The sequence below is a fragment of the Petaurus breviceps genome, unplaced genomic scaffold (assembly GCF_028583685.1).
Source record: "Petaurus breviceps papuanus isolate PSGF00001 unplaced genomic scaffold, PetGlider_PUasm1.0 91023, whole genome shotgun sequence".
In the NCBI taxonomy this organism is placed as follows: domain Eukaryota; kingdom Metazoa; phylum Chordata; class Mammalia; order Diprotodontia; family Petauridae; genus Petaurus; species Petaurus breviceps.
This window is the reverse complement of record NW_027187398.1, coordinates 733,171-754,556: the sequence shown is the minus strand read 5'-3', so window position 1 is coordinate 754,556 and position 21,386 is coordinate 733,171. Positions and strand designations below refer to the sequence as shown.

General features: G+C 37.8%; 1 protein-coding gene across 1 annotated transcript in view; it reads left to right on the top strand.

The window, feature by feature from the left end:
- SKA2 (spindle and kinetochore associated complex subunit 2) overlaps window positions 1-8,401 on the top strand; it is a 52,015-nt gene extending 43,614 nt beyond the window's left edge. The window contains 2 exon segments of the mRNA XM_069078014.1: window positions 2,037-2,213; window positions 8,063-8,401. Coding sequence (XP_068934115.1) covers window positions 2,037-2,213; window positions 8,063-8,170 — 285 coding nt within the window. The 3' untranslated portion in view covers window positions 8,171-8,401.
- Window positions 8,402-21,386: the final 12,985 nt, after the last annotated feature.

The following is a 21,386-nucleotide window of genomic DNA, read 5'->3' as shown; positions in this document are numbered from 1 at the left end:
TCCCCTTAGTTTCCAATTCTTTACTACCACAAAAAATAGCTACTACAGATCTTTTTTGTACATATGGGTCCTTTTCCTCTTTATTTGATCTCTTGGGTTATAGACATGGATGGGTATAGACTATATCTATACTGGGTAAAAGGATTTCAGTTTAATAGCTTTGGGGGTATAGTTCCAAACTGCTTTAGAGAATAGAATGGTTGGACTAATTAATAGCTCTACTAACAGTACATCAATGTGCTTCTTTTCTGACAACCCCTTCCAGCATTTGTCATTTTCCTTTTTTGTCATCTTAGCCAGTCTGATGGTTCTCTCGCAGAGTAGTTCTTCAACTCACATTAGACAACATGTATAAAGTGCTTTGCAAATTTTTAATGTTCTATATAAATATCAGTTATGATAGTGGTTTGATATTAATCTCAGTTGAAGCTAAGGACAAGGAATGAAAGAAATAAGCATTAAGAACCTACTTTGTGTCAGGCACTGTTCTAAGTTCTTTACAAATATTATCTCATATGATCCTCACAATAACTGGGGAGTAGGTTATATTATTATTGCTTCTATTTTACATTTGAAGAAATTGAAGTAAGCAAAGGTAAGAGACTTACCCAGAATCATATAGCTCTAATAAGTGTCTAAGATGAGATTTGAACTGAGAATATTCTGAAGAAGATGGATGATGAAAGCATCAGAGATGGGAAAGGTATAAGAATGGTGAAATTTGCTAATGAAAGGAGAAAAAAAATCTATTCATCTGAGATAGAAGGGAAGAATAGAGTATTGCCATAGAAATGAACATCCTGAGGCCATAAGGAGAGAAGCCTGAGGAGGTTTTCAAGTTCCTTTATAAAGAAGATAAGATAGACTACCATAAAAGGGTAGCAGGTAGTTGGGAGTAGAAGCTCTGGAGATTGACAGTTTGGAACTGCCAATCTAGGGAATTAACAAAGAATTAGTATAAGAACTGCAAAGCCATAACTAGCAATTCACATGCACACTTGTAAAAAGGGCAGAAAATTGACTTATGACAAGTAGTATTTAGTGTACCCTCAAATGAAGTTTTTTTGAGGTGGTAAATCAATTTTTAAACATGATTCATTGATACTGCTTTCTTTTAAACAAAACTATAACTTCCAAATAGTAGTCCCTCTCCCCAAAATAGAACCATCCCTTGTAACAAATAAATACAGACAAGCAAACTAATCAAGTTTGTTCGTATCTGAAAATGCTTGCTGCATTCTACATCTATTGTTCATTAATTCTTTGCTGATAGGCAGGAGGCATCCTTTACCATCAAGTCTTCTGAAGTCATAATTTGTCATCATTGCATTTACTGACATTCTAAAATCTTTTAGTGTTGTTTTCCTCTGTATTATTGTGATGATCATGGAAAATGTTCTGGTACTACTTACTTTACTCTGGGTCAGTTCATATAAATTTCACAAAAGTTTCTCTATATGCTTCATAATTGCCATTTCTTATGGCACCATAGTATTTGTCCTTTGTATTCATATACCACAGTATATATTCAGTCGTTTCCCAATCAGTGAATACCTACTTTTCCTTCCAGTTTTTTTTACCATTATGAAAATCACTGCTCCAAAATATTTTCGTGTATATGAGACCTTTCCCTTGTTCTTCAACCGCCTTTCAGTATATGTCAATTAGCAGTGTGGGTCAAAGGGTTTTCTTCTGTTCAGTGACTTTTTTAGCACAATAATTCTTCATTCAAGTAGGACTTTAGAACTTAAGTTTTCATTTGTGTATGATTTTATATGTAGATACACACGTATATGGCTATGTGTATATGTATACACACATGTATATACCAAGCAATTATAACTGCCTTGAGGGCAGGGCCTCTCACAATTGAGGGTAACAAAGTATATCTAAATAATATCCTGAATATATTTGGTGGTGAATAAATACCAATTTAAATGACTAAAGTTTTGCTATACTGTGATGTGAATATATTAATTTTTAATTTAAACATAATGTAATTTCTCCTTCCTGTGTATGTTTTCCATCTGATATAGGAAAATCCACTTACACTTTTAAAGGAATTGTCAATGATGAAGTCTCGATATAAGACTTTGTGTGCCCAATTGGAACAAGTTGCTGTTGAACAGAAAGAGTCTATGAACTGTATTCGTGCTACTTTGAATAATACAATGAAGATGGTACAACAACTAGAGGAACAAGCAGATCTGGAGGTAATGCCTATTTTAAGTTTTCTGTGTCACAGAACAGAAAGGACAAACCACCCACTGAAAAATGTTTAAGTGACTTTGGTACTTAAGATTATAACAGTTGATTTGACATATATCCTTGGCTTCCTAAAGGCACAATTCAAATCATTGTCTTTTTACGCTCTAAATTCAGGTCCCATAATAATATGTAGCTAGCCCTTAGTATATTATGCTTTATTTGGGGGAAGGGATTAAGTTATTACTTTGGGAAAGGAAAGCAGGTTATCCCAACACTAGCAGTTTGATCTTTTAGAAACAACGCTATCAGGATTTCAGAAGAACTTTTTGTTCTTTTATCTGCAACTACAATAAACAGTTTCCATATTCCTCAAACCTTATACCCCTGCTGTAAGCAAGTGGCTTCAGATAGAAAGATTGGAGCTAACTGAACTGAATTCCTTCAGTTCCCATTCTCCATGTCCTGTAAACCCTCTCTTATCTCCACTCGTTTTTCCTTCCTTTCTGTCAAATAAGAAAAGATAGCTTATTTTTTTCCCCAAGTTAACCCTACTACTTGTATCTTCTACCTCATCCTTTCCTGCCTTCCCAAAGCACATCCTTTTGCTCTCCTATAATTTTGATCTTACCTTTTCCACTGGTTCTTTCTCCTTTGACATTAAAGAATCTAACTCTTTCAAAACCACAGGAATAGTAATTCTGAATATTTCTGCCAAGCTCATGCCTAGCCTATCACATTTCATTCCATTATAGAAGTCTAAAAAAATTGGGTCTTCCTTCCCTTGAAACTGAGACTTAAAGATTGGAACAACTTTCATCTTCACTATTGGCTGTAGTCATCTATTGGTATATCAGTTCCTTTACTGTGTTTATAGCAATAAATTTTACAAAGCTTCTCCCTAAGAAATGTACAAGAGAAAGGCCTATAGAGACCTTTTGATTCAATGAATAGAGACCTGGGCTTGTGTAATATAATGCCAAGGAAAGGCAACTTCCCAAGGTTCAGAATACCAGCATAGGTGCTCTCCATTTTATTCAGTAACAAACCCAGAACAGAGAAGATCAAAACATGACATCATTCAAAATACAGCATTTACTAAGTGTGATTAAATAATCTCCAAGTACTACCCCACCCCAGGACCTTCCAATCATTCAATCAATTACAAAGTCTTTGTTCTAAATACTTCTCCACCCCTAGGCTATACCTTAATTAAGTCCACCACAAAGCCCCTCTTCTCAAATGGAGATTAGTTTCCAAACATAAGGTCAAAAGTTCCCCACCCCTGGATCACAATTGAATCTACCCCAGAGTTACATCAAGTTTAAACACAGCACTTAATACCCAAATGGAGCTCTTTTCTTCATCTTGACAGGAGGCAAGTTCTCAGCAATCTTAGTTCCTGGGGAGACAAGGCTTAGCAAGGCCATAAGATACATTGCCAGTCCCTTCATGAATTTATCCTCTGTCTGTAGAACAGTCCTAGAACCCCTGAACACATTAGCAAAGCCCTCTCCCAGGATTTCTGTAAACATACAACAAGAAAATCCTTCTTCAGGGCTTCTGAACCAACAGAAAGGCTCCCAGACCCCTGCAACAACAGCACTGTCCTTCACCAGTGGACAGTATTCACTCTGTCTGCAGGACAGTCTCCAGACCCCTGCAACAACAGCACTGTCCCTCACCAGTGGACAGTATTCACTCTCTGTCTGCAGGACAGTCTCAGGGCTTCTTAACCAAATGCCAGGTTCCAGGACTTCTTCAACAGGACAGTCTTTCACCAGTGGACAAATCTGGCAAAATAACATCAAAACAGACAGACAAAGTACCAGCAAAACAGCCATGTCTCCTCAGTCCTTGGCAGCTCAGGGGGCAGGTCTCAAAAGTCCAGGGCAATTCAAAGCGGCCATCAGCAATTCTCTTAGTCTCTCTCTCTCTCCACGAGGTGCTGCTTCCAAAAAAATCTTCCGCCTCTCTCTAGTGTCTCTCCAAATCTACATTACCAGCTCCTCCCAGTTCAGGACTTTCTTTTCACATCAAAAAGTCCATCCCACAGGTGGGATTAACAAGCTCTGGGTTTTAACACAATCAATTTGAAAACAAAGCCAATACAGGGGAATCTTTAATTGCCATTACTATCACAGCTTGAAGTCAGGAGACCTAGGGTTCAGATATAGGTTGTCAGTGTGGTGCAGTAGAAAGAGCTATGGATTTGGAGTCAGAGAACCTAGGCCCAAATCCCACATCTGAGGTTTCCTAATTGCATGTACTTTAACTCATTTAACCTCTCTGGACTTTAGTTTGTAGATGTATAAGGAGATATGGGGTAGACTAGAAGACTTTCTAGTCTAAATCTAGATCCTGTGATCCTTTGCAGGATCCTAATTCATATCCAGTTCCTTGTGCATGGTATATATGTATAATCCCCAGCTCAACCCTCTCTTCTCTCTCTTTTGGTGATTTAATCACCTTCCATAGATTCAGCTACCATCTCATCAGGCAGTCATCAGGGATTTATTGCCTTGTACTGGGGATACAAAGTCAAAAAAGAAATAATTCTTTCCCTCAAGGGGCTTGTTAGGGGAAACAGCATGTAGATATGTAACTAAATACAGTAAACACAAAAGAATATACAAAATAATTTTGGGTGGGGACATTAGGGGCTAGTTGCAATTAGTTAAGGCTAGGGATTCTAAGGAGCAGAGGTGGGCAGAGAGGGATTCCAAGCTTGGGCAAAGGCTCAGAGGCAGGAAAAGGAGTCTTCTATGTGATGAGCCACAAGTAGGCCAGTGTGACCAGTAGTTTATGATATTGGCTTTGTGAATGGAGAGGAGGAGGAGGAGGAAGATGGGGGTGATTTTGAGAGAGTAGCATCGACAAGACTTGATAACTGATTTATGACTACTTGCTGGATATTTCACCCAGATGTCACATTAGCATCTGAAATTCTTCATGTATAATATGTGATTTTTCCTTCAGTCTACCTTTCCTCCTAACTTCCTATTTATGGCCAAAGCCCTGCCGTTTTTTCATTTTTCTACTCACCCAAGTTCAAAACCTGAGTCATCTTCAGTTCTTCATTCTCACTCACCATTCCATATTGATATGGAATCAGTTGTCAGATCTTATTGATTCCATCCCCTCAATATCTTCCATGCCAGTCCCCATCTCTCTAGCCATAGAATGCGCCCACTAGTTCAAACTTTTATCACTCTTCTCCTGAACTATTGTAATAGTTTTCTAATTGACTCCTTGTACTCAGTCATTTCTCTTTCCAATACATCTTCTGTATAGCTGCCAAACTTGTAACAAGGAGTCTTCATTTCCCTACTCAAAAAGCCTCAGTGGCTTCTCATTGCCTTTACAATAAAACACAAACTCATTTGTTCAGCATTTAAAGTCTTTCACAGTCTGACTTCGCTTCACATTTCCAGACTGATGAGTCATTACTCTCCTGTGGTATCCTAATTCCAGCTAAATACTGCTGGCCTATTTGCTGTCCCCCGTAATAAACAGCATTTTGTCTCCTGCTTGAACACAGGCTGAACCCTGTGCTGGAATGCTCTCACTCTTCACCTCGTGAAATTCCAAGGGCCTTTCCTGATCCCAACGTACTCTCCTGTATATCTTGTATTCATTTATCTCTGGAGAGGTCAGATCCCTGTACTAGAATCCCATGAAGTCAAGGACTATCTCACTTTTGTATTCACAGCCCTCCTCCTATCCCAGCACATAGAATCTGATGATTAATCAGTTCTGGGTGATTGATTGTTATTGATTTTAAAGTACTGTAGAGGGGCATACAAAGACAAACTAAAACAGCCCATGACATTGAGAAGCTTATATCCTATTGCACTCATTTCTAAACCCCTTGCAGATGTTCTCTGCCTTTATCTCTCTACTGAAACTGCTGTTTGGAAAAAGCTACCAATAATTTCCTAATTTCCAAATCTAAGGGCCTGTTCTCAGATCTCATTTTCTTTAACTACTCTGTGATATTTGCTACTGTTGAGTACCTCTGCCTTTTTATTAATGTCCCTTCTCTTGAATTTATGACATTGAACTCATCTGGTTTTGCCTTGTTAATCATTTCTTCTCAATCTTTCCCACCTCTTTCTCCACCTTTTCCTTCATTGTGAAGCTACTCAAAGTCTCTGACCCTGTCCCTTCTCTGAATTCTTCCTCTTGGTAATCTCATCCATTTCCATGACTGCAACTTTCACATCTTTGTGGATAATAGTCAGGTGTGTGTGTTTGTGTAAACATGCACGCATACATCCCTCCTCCCCTCCCAAACCTCTCTGCCAATGTTCAGACTGACATTTTTAGCTGCCTACTGGACATCTATACCAAGCTCTCTTTCCAGTGCTTCAACTTAAAACTTGTTCTTCTTCCTGACTTATTTCATGTAAGGGTACCATTATTAACTCAATCACCCTAACTGGAAACCAGTGCTCTCTTAGATTCCTCATCTCTTACCTTCCCTCCAATACAAGCACATTCAGTCAAATGTTTCTTTCAATTCTACCTCTTTGATAGCTTTTCACTCCAACCTTAAACATCCACTCTGAAATGTGTCCTTCTCTCTAGCTATCCAAATTCCAGTCTTTTTTCCAAATCCAGTTCAATCTTTTTTTTTTTTTTTTGCTTTTTGGAGGGTAGTTGGGGTAAAGTGACTTGCCCAAGGTCACATGGCTAGTTTTTTCATGTTAAGTGTCTGAGGCTGGATTTGAACTTAGGTCCTCCTGACTTCAGGGCCAGTGCTCTCTTCACTGCGCCACCTAGCCACCCCAATCCATTTTCTTTTGTGAAATCTTTCTAGCCCGCAGTAAGTAACCTTTACCTCTTCTCAACTCCTTTAACACTTATTATCCATGTAATTCATTCAGCATTTACTTATGTTCCGTTTTGTTAAATTTTGGTTTATTACCTAAATTTTGTCTTTTTTCAACTAGACTATAAATTCCTTGAAACATTTTATTAATGATAAAATTACCAGTCCCCCTTATTCCCTTCCCCCTCCACTTAAGAGACAGTGCATTGCACAAAGTGCATGTGCTCTGTGCATTTTTGTTGTTGATTTCTGTTCATGTTCACCTAGGTTACTAGGTGACACAGTGAATAGAGTGCTGGGCCTGGAGTCAGGAAGACCTGAGTTCAAATACAGCCTCAGACACTCACTAGCTTTTTTTTTTTTTTTTAAGCAATCAGGGTTAAGTAACTTGCTCAAGGTTACACGACCAGTTATTTCTGGGTGTGGTGCTGAGTGTCTGAGCCCGGGATTCGATCTCCAGGTCTATCTCAACACTGGAGCCGGTGCTCTTACTCGCTGTGCTACCTGGCCGCCTGACACTCACTAGCTTTTCGAACCTGAGCCAATCAACTGACCTCTGTTTACCTGAGTTTCCTCATCTATAAAATGATAATAATAGCACCTACCTCCCAGGATTTTTGTGAGGATCAAATGAGAGAATAATTGTAACGTGCTTAGCACACAGTGCCTGGCACACAGTAAAGTGCTAAATAAATGTTGGCTATCATTATTATTATTATTATTATTATTATACAATTCTGATTTGCCTGTTTCTAAAAATGGGTTTATTTTATGGGGTTGTGAAGAAAAGTGTAAAATAAGAGACTAAAGGAGAGAGATATAGATATGAATACAATATGTGATACAACCTCTCTCCTTAATAACTGGCATAGCATAATGTAATATATTTAATTGATTCATCTTTCTCTTTCATAATTTGAGATCATATAACTAGTAAAACTGTAAAAAAAATGTATGTTACTGTAAAACTTAGAAGCCTAAAGAATATGAAATAAGGACCATATTATATTCTTTCTTATCTAGTTGTCACCTCTGACTAAGGAAGAACAGACTGCAGTACAGCAATTACAATCCCATTCAACATGCCAGACTTCAGGAGGGATCAACTTACATAAGACAACTCTAATGTAGTTTTCTAGCATGAGTTTTTGTATGTACATATTTAAAATTTTGTTTTTGTTTGTATGTATGCTGTCTTTATTTTGAAAGGAGAAAAGAATAATTAACACTATTAAATCTAGAAGGAAACCTAAAATATATTAATATTTCAAAGAACTATTAGGTTATGTGTGTGTTGTGAAAATTTTCATTTATCTAATTTGTATAACTATCAGCTAATTAAAATTCAGTCCAATAAAAAAATACATGCTTACTATCTAATCCAAGGTAAAGGAAAAAACTGGTTAATTACTGAGATAGTAGATATGAAAATTCTGAGGGGGAGATGGAGGAAGATACAGAGGGACCCTGGGGAAGCTCATAAGACAAGAAACTAAGAAATCAAGAGATGACTGGACAGTAAAAGTATCTACAGATGAACAGTGCTCCATGTGAATCCTTCATCTACTTTTATTCATTCAATAATAAACACCTATTATGTATGAGTTATTATGCTAGATACTTTCCTGATTTTATGTACACACTCATATTTAGGTGAATATTATTCAGTAGTGATTTTAAGTAGTTTAACCAGTCTGGTTACTTGAGTTATATGCCCAGTTTTGCCCTGACTAGCTTTGTTACTTCTAGGCAGTTGCTTAAGATCTCTGTACTTCAGTGCCCTCATCAGCCTATCTCACAGGAATGTTGTGAGAGTAGTCATCCAATCAAGAGAAGGCATGGATGAAGGTTCTTCTGAAATTAAAGGGAAAAGGATATATAAAGGTGTTATACCTATGTTTTTTTTTATGCTTAGACATCACTGGTGCAAATAATTGTACCCCTGTGGCTCATTATGGCCTAATTGTGACTTACTGGCCTTCCTGTATAATACGAGGTATAACTGAAAAGATATAAGATATATCTGAAGAAATATCAAACTGGCTTCTTATGTGGTCCATGAAATTTCATTCTGTTCATCCCACCATATAGCCTGGCTGTTCTTGTTTCCCATAAGCTGGTGGCCATGATCTCTGTAATGTTTCAGAAAACCCTTGTATTTTGACTCAACTTTCATCCATCCCTCTACACAGCAATTGTTTTCTATTTGGTGTTTCTATGTTGTACATAAGAAAAGCCACATAAGCAGAATTCAAAGAAACATGCAGCTGCCCCTGTTGATTATCAGTCTCTTTTGCCTGTTAGGTTTCAATAATAGTAGTAGGCAATACAAGGATGGGAGATAAATGCCAATTTCAGCCAAAAAACCTGCCAAATTTGCAAGTAATTGGAGTTATGTTGTTATTTTTGAAAGAAGATAAAAGGTATTTTTTTATTCCTCTTTAGATAAATGATAATATGATTATGTTGATAGTTTGCTCCAAGCAGCCTCTTTATTTGAGCTAATTTAGGAGAAGACAGGCAACTTTCCTAAATGGATTTCCTGGCAGCTGAGCAGACTGTGTGGTAGGTCTGAGATAGCTATACTTGATGTCAGTGTAGGTGAAATTGGAAGGGGGTGGGAAACAGCCCTTGGATAAGGAGATAGTTGCTAGTACTAAGATTTTGTTTTAAATGGTACAACTTATAAAGATTTTTAAAATCAGAAATCAGAAAATATGAAAACTTTTTATCTTGTTTCCTTTTAGTCACCTTGGTTGAAGTTTTCATCACAACCTTAAACAGGTAAATGCTCTTCAAACTTCTGACAGAAATCAACTTTGGAAAAAATTATTTGTATGTATGATTTTGTTCTTGAATAAGACATTTGTGGTTTATATCTATTAGACAATTTTCAAACTGTTTCATTTAAAAGTTGCTCTTTGTGATAAAGATTGCACCTTTAGGATACTCCTTTTAGTACAGTATAATTAATACTTAATTATTTCCTTTTTTTTTTTTGGAGGGCAATTGGGGTTAAATGACTTGCCCAAGGTCACACGGCTAGTTTTTATGTTAAGTGTTTGAGGCTGGATTTGAACTCATGTCCTCCTGACTCCAGGGCCGGTGCTCTATTCACTGTGCAATCTAGCCGCCCCAATACTTAATTATAATTATATTAATCAGTGCTGTTCATTGTAGTCTTTGTATTTTCTACTTCTAGCAGAGTGCTTTGCAAATAGATGGCATTTAAGTAAATTCTTATTGAATTGAATTGTAGATAGACTGTCATTGCTAAACCTAGCTAAAATAATACAATGTTAGGTCTTCCAGGTCCCTCATAGTCTAAGATGACATCGAGAAAACCTAAAACTTCATATTACACAGCCTTCATTATTTTTTATTATGAATTACCATTTCTGAAAATCAATTAGATGAAGTTACTTCTGGAAAAATATCATTTCTTAAATTATTATGAAGGCATTTGTTTTGGTGTACTTGTAAAGCCTTAACCTAAGAGTGAGCATAACGAAAAGAAAAAAATTTTAAGTACATCCGGAATAACTTTTTGATACTCATTCATTGGTAGATGTAATTCAGATTCTCTAGGATAAGCCTGCAGTTTTCCCAAAGCTCCACTAAAAGATTTGATTTAATTAACATAGATTTTTAAAACAATGCATATCTAATGATATGGAGATAAAATATTTGAATACTCCTTCAAGTTCTTAATGGATACTACTGAACCTGACCAAAAAACCTTTCATTTGCCTCCTTCTCACCCTGTCATATTAATAGAACTGGAGAGCACTAAGTACAGAGGTATTGATGTAGAAAGAATTTTCTGCACTCAGCACATGTAAGAGTGGCCAGGATATAGTTATTACATTAAAAAGACTCTTGTGATGCTTAACCACAAGGGGGCACTCAGAGCAGGGAAAATACCAATCTTCCTTTGCTCTTCCCTAGAGAGAAGCTAAATATCCTCCAAGGTTCTTTGCTCTTCCATCTGCCCTGGTCTCTGCTTCTTGTAAAGGATAGAGAGGTTCCTGTAGGCCTCTAAAACTGTGTAAACTTGTACTTGAAACCATCTCCTTTGTCCTTTCCCCTAAATTTACCAAAGGAAAAAGGATAGGAAAATGACCAGTTTGTATTTATGCCTTATAAATTATTGGTGCTCTCACACTGATTGAGCATTCATTTGAGGGGCTTCATTTGGAGTAAATTTGCAATTGCAAGAATGTAGTTGAAATTAATATTTTAGGCAGATGATGGTAAAAGGAAACCATGTTAACAGTGGATAGTTTTTAATTGTTACTTTTGTGACATCAAGAACATCACATTTTATTTAAGAATTGGAAAAAAATCAACATCTATGGGAAAAGTCCATTTTAAAATATTTAAATTAAATATTTCTTTTTTTTATTTGTTTGTTTACTTTTAGTTTACAAGATTCAATTCCATAAGTTTCACATTTTGTCCCCCTCCCTCCCCTTCCCCCCCCTGTGGTGGCATACAGTCAAGTATACGATCTGTAAATACTTTCACATTATACATTAGTCAAGTTATAAAGACGGATTGTATCAGATGGAATGAAAAATGGTAAAGAGGACATAAAACCATACAAGAAAAGGAAAAGGATCAGGTAGTTTGTTTCCATCTGGATATAAACTCAGTTCTTTCTCTGGATGTACACATTTCTCTCCATCATGAGTCTTTTGGGATTGACTTATATCACTGCATTGCTGAGAAGAGTCCATTCTATCAAAGTTGGTCATCACACATACGTTGTGTCTGTAATTGTGTACAAATTTCTCCTGGTTCTACTCTTCTCACTCAGCATCAGTTCGTATAAGCCTCTCCAGGTAAATCTGAAGTCCATCTGCTCCTCGTTTCTTATAGCACAATAGTATTCCATAACATGCATATACCACAACTTGTTCCGCCATTCCCCAATTGATGGGCACCCCCTTAATTTCCAGTTCTTTGCCACCACAAAAAGAGCTGCTATAAACATTTTGGTACATATGGATCTTCCTCCCACTTCTATGATCTCTTTGGGATATAACCGTAGGAGTGGTATTGCTGGGTCAAAGGATATGAAATTATTTATAGCCCTTTGAGCATAATTCCAGATTGCTCTCCAGAAGGCTGGATCAGTTTTCACAACTCCACCAGCAATGCATTAGTGTTCCAATTTGCCCACATCCTCTCCAGCATTTGTCATTTTCCTGTTTTGTCATCTTAGCCAATCTGACTGGGGAGATGTACCTCAGAGTTGTTTTGATTTGCATTTTTCTAATCAGTAGTGATTTAGAGCATTTCTTCATGTGCTTATAGATATCTTTAATTTCTTAGTCTGAAAACTGCCTGTTCATATCCTTTGGCCATTTATCAATTGGGGAATGACTTGTATTCTTATAGATTTGACTCAATTCTCTTTATATTTTAGAAATGAGTCCTTTGTCAGAGACATAGGTTGTGTAAAAATTCTTTCCAATTTCCCACCTCCCTCTTAATCTTGGTTACATTGGCTTTGTTTGTACAGAAGCTTTTCATAAATTAAATATTTCTTTACATAAAAAGAAGAGCAGAACAATTATATCTTGCTATGGGGTAGGCTGCCAAGAGAACCAAGCCCACAGGATTACACTAGGTAGATCCTGGTAAAAACAGATATCATATAGCTCATTGCAAGTTATCAGTTTTTTATAGGAGAAGGGGAACTCAGATCATCAACAAATTAGTACAAAAACAGTATTATGTGGGAGCTGAGAAACTATTATAGACAGTAACAAAGTACAGAAGGAGGTACAATGGTTTATTGAACTCTTTACTGGGAGGTGATTGACAGTGGTGACTTTCATCAACAATGGGCTGAGGTTTCAAAAATCAAGCCTGAAATAATGATATTTGTATTGGTAACCTATAGATTTAAGATATATATAGGCATATACTCACATATATGTGTTTTATGTGTTATTTGTATACTACATATTTTAAAAATATACACACACATCTCATTCAGAAATCTGATTAGGAAGAATTTTCTGTAAATGGAGGGAAAGACAACTAACAAAATCTACTACCTTTTCAGCTTTTTACTGTAGTTTTTCACTAGGATTTTTGACTATTATTTGGTCTGGTGTGAATGTCAGTGTTTTGCTTGAGTGGATATGTTAGGCTGGGGTGAGGCTGCCTCCAATTCAGGTAGCCATCTTGTCTGATGACAGGAAGTCATCTTTTTTATATTGTAAAGATTAAGATACATAATCTCCTGAATCAAATTTTAAGGTTCTGGAAATCTGGAACCATGTCCTGTATTTCTTTGCATCCCCTAATGATCCTCTCTGAACTCAGCCAATCTAGTCTTCAGATGTTCTCAGGTAGTGGTCCATAAGTAGCCCATAGGCAAAGTTGGTCCGACTTTGTAGAACTTGCCAGAGCTTGTATTCTCCTAGCACAGCTTTCTAGATGCCCCTTCACCTCCTCATTCTCATGCCAGTGAGGTGTCAGAGGAAGACTTTAGTGTGGGGGCTTTTGACTAGTCTGATAAGATGTAAGATTATTGATTAATACAAGTTGAATGTTAGCATCCCAAGGGAATAAGCTTTTTCTTTTAACTTTATGATGAGTCACATTTTTATTTTCTCATATGAAGTAACCTTTTAAAAAAAATTCCCACTTAAAAAGTATTTTATTTTTTCCAATTATATGTGAAGATAGTTTTCAACATTCATTTTTATAAGATTTTGAGTTCCAAATTTTTTTTCTCCTGCTCTTTCCTGGTTTAGGCTATATATGAATAATCATGTTAAGCATATGGGAATAAACTTTTTAATAATTCATACCTTACCCTCTTCCAAGAAGATTTGAGGCAGCTTGCAAAACTAAGTATCTAAAACAGGACAACTTAAATTTTCTAAAGCACATAGCAAAACAAAAAACACATAATAAAAGCAAGCCAAATAGAGTGAGCAGATGTTACCAGGTACCTGAAACTGGTTCATTACTAAAACTGAACACTAAATTTAGCTCTGAGTATCCTGGCAGCTAAGATAAAAAGGAGGATACATGTTGGCTTATATATTTCTTACTGTCTGATTAAAAGAAAAGGTGCAGGTTTGTTTGGAGAGTCTTTTTCCTGGTGTTGAATTTCAAGGAAAACCATTTATCACATGGATCCTTATGTCAAGGACTTTGGATAACAGCAGTGGTTTTACAGAAGACACAAATTGAAATTGACATTTCTTATATCAACTGTCTAAAAACTGAAGGCATGGCATTAAATTTTAACTCAAACATTGCTGTCCTCAGCTGAACAAATATGGTCTAGGTATATTACTTTCTGATGAGCCAAATTAATTCAGTTTGATGAGCCTAGAACAAAGATAGCAAACATGCAACCCACTATATTCCCTAGTGTGACCTGAATCAGATTAAAGTATAATTGGGAAATGTTTAACAAAATACAATAAAACAGATAATATTAATATGCTGTTTTCTAAGTCAATATGCAGCCCATAGGGATCCTTATTTTTTAAATAGTAGCCCTGTTTCTTATTTGAATTTGACAACACTGGTATAGAATAAAGGAGAGTTAATTTATCTGTTAAACTGTCTCTTTCAAATACCCAACATCTCTAAGAAGCTGTTGACAAGTATAGGATTATAATGAATTCATAATGAGTTCCTGAAGTATTGATATTCTGTGCTGCTAATTAATGAAGGATCCATATGTTTTGGAAATCAACTGTACCAAAAGTAGCAGAAAAATTCTGTCATGAAGGTTTTGGGGTATGATTTGCTCTTGGTTGAAGCAAAGTAACAGCCCACTTCCATGCAGAGCTGGGATGCAGGAGAACCTGTGGATAGAATTAAATACAAATACAAAGTGCTCTGCTTGGCATTCAAAGCCCTTAGCCTTCACCTGCCTTTCCAGTCTTCTTACACCTTACTTTCAGAACACTTATCCTTCAATCCAGTAACATTGACCACTTCCACAAATAAGACCATCTTTTGGCTCCTGTCATTCTTTCTGACTGTCCTCCCCGCTCTGTTCTCTCTTACTGACCTCCCTGTCTTCCTTTAAGTCTCAGTTAAAATCCTATCTTTTATTGGAAGCCTTCTCTAACCTTCCTTAAATCTAATGACTTGTCTCTATTAATTATTCCCTATTTATATTGTTGTTTCACAAATAACACACAGGAGGCACTGGAATTTTTGTACTCCAGCCTCTAACAGGTTTGCTCTTGATCTGGTCAGACAGGAAGACATCTTCAGAGGGGTTAATAATCTTACTTTATTCCAGTCTAGCCTTCTCAAAAGGGAGTTGTTGAATATGGGAGCACCAATTCCTACAGCATTCCCTAATCACCCTTCTGACAGGGGCCAGCAGGTGTGAAGGAAGGGAAATTACCCTTACATCTTAATGGGTTCAAAGAGGCACAGCTTGTATACTACCCTAAATCCCCTTAAGACTCAGTGGGGGCCGGTTGAGGCAGGTACATATATATTATGCATTCCTCTATGCATTATCCAGATCCTAAATGGGTTCCCCTATGGATTCCCTGTAGTTTCCCCTATGGATTCCCCATTCACTGGCCAGTGCCCACTTGCTTTATAGGGCAACAAAGAAGGCATCTTGCCAGCATTAAGCTCACAGGTTAATTTTGACACTGTTGTCATTCTGTGCAAGTATAGTAACTATCAGTTACATCATCCCCTTATCTTATGGCACAGTCACAATAGGACTATCTGTATCTTTGATTCTAGGAATTACTATCTAGGATTCTTGGGGCTATTCTGGGAGTTATTATCAAACACCTGGAAACTAGACATTGGGGGAGGCTAGGTGGTGCGGTGAATAGAGCACTGGCCCTGAAGTCAGGAGGACCTAAGTTCAAATCCGGCCTCAGACACTTGACACACTTACTAGCCTTGTGACTTTGGGCAAGTCACTTAACCCCAGTTGCCCTCCAAAAGAAAAGAAACTAGACATTGCCATGACCATGGATCCTAAGAAACTAAACTCTAAAAAGGATAACAAAATACATACAAAAGCTACATACACCTGTATATAGCTTATTTTGTATGTGTTTGTTTACATGTCTCCCCCATTAGATTGTAAACTCCTTGAGGGCAGAGACTGCCTGTTGCCTCTTTTTGTATTCCCCAATGTTTAGGACAGTACCTGGCACATAGTAGGCCTTTAATATTTGTTTATTAATTAATTAGTATTTTTCCTCAAAAGACAGCTTTGGATCTGCTCTATCATGTAGGTAATACTTGGTTGAGATGTCCAAGTACTATAACAATACCTAACCTGCAACAGAATTTTGAGTCCTGAAAACATTTAAAGGCAAGTGTTAATGATCTTCCATCTCAATCACAAAAGAACCTCTGGATAGCCTCTGTACAGTATCTGATTTTTAAGGAAAATTGCACCTCAATGGGTCCACCAAGATAAATTAGCATAATGAATTGACCTAAATAAAGCTTATTTAGTATTGTTCATTTAGACAGCATGTTACACCTTGAAAGACCCTCAAAGATAAACTAGTCCAGTCCTATTTACCAATATAGTGATTTTAGCTTTAATGTATATATATAGTTGGTACTGAGCTAACAAGTACGACTACTTCTTAAGTCCATTTCTAGTTAAACCTAAAATTGTCATCTGCATTAGTAATGTTTATCTTTCTTTTTCCACAGTTGTAATACATACATAGATCACTGCATCTCAGAGCTATACCACATCATAAGTTAAAAGGAAGGAGATACAGCTGTTTTAGTAGATTCTAGATTCTAATTTTATGTAATCCTCTAGCTATTTCCTATCCATAGAGTCAAATACTGATGAAACATTAATAAAGAATTATAAGTCTTCTGCAGTTATTTGATTTCCTCCCTAGTGACAGAACAGAATATAGCAGTAATCAGTAGTTGAGCATTTATGGTTGACACTTGCTCACTATTGGAGAAAATACTAGATGAAAAGACCCAGTTTGTAGAGGGTCAGCATAGAATCTTAACAGAGACATCTAGCAAGTGTAATGGTGCTGTCATTTGGGGGAAAATCAAGAGTTCCCATTTTGGATGTGATAGACAACATGTGGAGTTTATCCTGAAGGAATTATAGTTATGAAGTTATTTAAGGTAAATAATTTAGCAAGGGTTGGTGAGGGCTATATCATTTGCTACAGGCAAAAGAACTCTTTTTTGTTTTGTTTTTGCTTTTTGGAGGGTAATTGGGGTTAAAGTGACCTGCCTAAGGTCACATGGCTAGTTTTTGTGTTAAGTGTTTTCAGTCAGATTTGAACTCAGGTCCTCCTGACTCCAGGGCAGGTGCTCTATTCACTGCACCACCTAGCTGCCCCAGGCAGAAGAACTTCTGCTGGAGCCTTTTTCAGCTTTATATTATTTGACTGGGTCTTACAGAGGGAGGTTATTAGATCCCAGCTAGGGAACAATCTGATATCTACAAAATAGAGAAATTGACCTAGGACCCTATAGCCAAATGAAATAACTTGTTTGTGGTGAGCTTCTTTGCATTTGACAAATGCCTTAGGGCTCTTGAAAGCAAAGTTAGAACAAACCCACCTGCTGCATATTTATATTAAGGAATCCAAGAGCTAAAAAGTATGGCAAGGGACTTAAGGGATAAGTCTAGAAACAAAACTTCAAGTAATCATGTGACCCTAATGGAATTAGCTTCATGCTGTGTTATGGCCCAATTTAAGTTAAATTCCATAAATATTTATTGAGCTCCTACTATGTACTGGTCAACAGAGTCACTCCCTTTTCAATTCTGCATACCCCTTTGTAAGCTTGTGAGGTTGCTACACAGTGGGAGATACTCAGTGTAATTTGACAGTGAGAGTTCATACAAGTCTGGAAAGAAACTCTACCTCTCTAATAGCCTATGGTCCAGGAGTAGAAGCATGACCTTCCCGCGGCTCTGGTTTCCACCCTCCCCAATCCATGTAAAAAGGGGACTCTAAACAAACATTGGAGCTGCAGAACCCACAAAATGACACAGAGAAGCTAACCTCCCGCTGAGGACAGCCCGGCAGGCCAGCAGGAATTGGCCAGCTCATCGCTCTGGGAGCCGAGCCCAGCCCCACACCAAGGCTTTAGCCCCAGGGCGGGCCTGACCAGCTGCCAGTCAGAGGGACTCCAGATCAGCAGCAGCTGTGGCCGTTTCCAGATTTATCAATACATAGATGCGAAGGACAAGGTGAGAGGCCAGTGCAGTCTGGACTTTGGGACCCAGGAAGTGGGAGTGCATGGCTTTTACCCCCGGAGCGAGAAACCTCTGAGACGCCAGCACAGCCTGCCAGCACCACGTGGTGGCTTCAGCTCCTGGCCTGCAGAGTGTAGGGGGACCAAGCACCAGTCTGAGGGGTCATCGCTCTTGCTTTAACCTGCTTGGATCTGGATTGCAGTCTAGGGTGGAGGTCCTGGGGTGTGTGTCCAGCTTGCCAGAGCGTGTGGAGACCTCAGAGAGGGCACCCATCTAATACTCCGGCAGCTGAGAAAACCCCAGCGTTTGGGACGAAAACTCCCCTGTCTGGTGGCAGAGTCCTACTGTGGCAAAACGCCCAAAAGTCAAATAATTGAGTGGCAAAATGAGCAGGCAAAGGAAACAAAGCAGACAGAAGATTCCAACATTACACTCCTATTTTGGGGATAAGAAGGAGCAAGGCATGGAATAGGAGGAAAACAGTGAAGTCAGAACTCCTGCACCAAAAGCTTCAAAGGAAAATACAAGCTGGTTAAAGGCCATAGAGGACCTTAAGAAGCAGATAAGAGAAGTGGAAGAAAAATTGGGAAGAGAAATGAGAACAATGCAAGAAAATTATGAAATGAGAGTCAACAGCCTGACTGAAGAAAATAATACCTTAAAAAACAGACTGATTCAAATGGCAAAGGAGGCTCAAAAAGGCAATGAGGAGAAGAATGCCTTAAAAAGTCGAATTTGCCAGATGGAAAAAGAATCTCAAAAGCTCACTGAGGAGAATCATTGCTTCAGAATTAGATTGGAGCAAATGGAAGCTAATGACTTTATGAGAAATCAAGATGCTATTAAACAGATCCAAACAAATGAAAGAATAGAAGGCAATGTGAAATATCTCATGGGAAAAACCACTGACCTGGAAAATAGATCCAGGAGAGATAATTTAAAAATTATTGGACTGCCTGAGAGCCATGACCAAAGTAAGAGCCTGGAAAGCATCCTCCAGGAAGTTCTCAAAGAAAACTGCCCTGATGTTTTAGAACCAGAGGGCAAAATAGAGGTTGAAAGAATCCACCGATCACCTCCTGAAAAAGATCCCAAAAAGAAAACTCCTAGGAATATTATAGCCAGGTTCCAGAATTTCCAGATTAAGGAGAGAACCTTATTCCTATTGAATCTGGCTTGAGAAGGGAGGGAAATACACACTAAATAGGGGATCTCACCCTCCAGGAGAATAGGGGGGGAAGGGGATGTGAGGGGGGATGATGGAAGGGAGGGCAGGCTGGAGGGGAGGGAAGTTGGAAGCACCCACTTTTGAAAAGGGACAGGATCAAAGTAGAGAATAGAACAAGTGGGAGGTGGGATAGGAGGGAGGGAAAAATAGTCAGTCTTTTACAATACATCTACTATGTTATTGTTTTGCATTAGCCGCACATGTACAACCTATACTGAACTGCTTGTCCCCCCAGTGGGGGTGGGTGGCAGGGGGGGGAAGGGAATGAATCTGGAATTGAAAATTTTAAAATCAAATATTCAAATATATGTGTGTGTGTGTGTGTGTGTATGTATATACTATTATTAATACCATCTTACATGTAATTAAGAAAAAAGATATACAGGCACTGAGGCATAGAAATCCACTGGAAAAGTTGAAACGGGTATGGGAGAAAATATGGGAAAGAGCAGATTGGAGGTGGGGATATCCTGTGGGACTGCTGTTTTGGGGGGATGGGTGGGAGAAAAACGGGGAGAAAATTTGTAACTCAAAATCTGGCAGAAATGAATGATGTAAATCAGCAGTTAATAAAGCATTTAAATTAAAAAATTTTAATAAAAAAAATAGTCCATGGTCCAACTCCATTAGTCCTCCTGTGAGATAGTAAGGCTTCTAGGACAGGGCCTTGGCTACTGATCCAAGGAAAAGCTTTGTTTTGTCTTCATGAGAAAAATCTTGGGACTTTGTTCACCTGTCTGTTGGGAATAGATAGGGATAGGGAAAGTTGCTCTGAGGTAATAAGGTTGCTAGGGGTAGCAGTTGCTAATAAGAATACATTTAAGACTACTCGGCGCAGCCAGGTAGCACAGCGAGTAAGAGCACTGGCTCCAGTGTCGGGATGACATGTGGATCGAATCGGGGCTCCGACACTTATTACCCATCCAGAAACACATGGCCGTGTAATCTTGAGCAAGTTACTTAACCCCGATTGCTTAAAAAAAAAAAAAGACTACTCAAATTCAACTTGACTCAACCTGCCAAACACTGTCTACACCCACCTGAAGGAATGATGGTACCTTCTTACTGCCCATTTATCAATGGATACTTAAAATTTCTCTTTTAGTTGCACTGTGGGCAACAGTGTTTCCAATCTATATTCAGTATTGTCTCTGCTGGCTGAATCCACAGCTTCTCAATGGGCTCTATTATAATAAAATAAACTTTAGGGGATGTGATTTGTACATTTATTTACTGGGATAAATAGAAACTGGATAATGAAATTTCATTTTTAATTGTCAACTTAAATTTAAAAATTAACAAATTTGAATTTTCATTTAATATTGGCAAAAGATGTCAACATCTGGAAGGAAAATTTGAACAATGTAATAATTTGGGAACTAGTCTTCCTAATCTTTTTTAATGATCTTTCCCCCATTTTTATAGAACTCTACTGAATATGATACCGACGAACAAATGATACAGATGAATGTGAAAGCCAAGAGCCTAAGCTATGAAGTCAGAAAGGACTGAAGTTAAGAAAAATGGAAATAGTAAGATGGACAAGGCAGATCATAGACAAAGGGTCTCTTCATTTTGATGCATGAAATGAGCATTATCTACTCCTGTGCCAGGAAGCTGTTATTTTGACAGTGATGATATGGTGATAAATGTGTTGTGATAGTTGTTTGTGCTGTATTAACTATTTGGAATAAGTGTTCCTTGAAGACTTCCTGTGTAAAAAATCTGTAAGCAATCTAAGTACTATTTTTAACTGTATCATGTTTTACTTTTGTATCCTGGGAATTAATCTAAGTTCTCTATTCAGTGAAGTACAATGTTTCTTTAGAGCTTCAAGTACGAAGTCTTTGAGAGTTTAATAGTGAGATCAATTCCTAAAATTTTATATTTGAGAA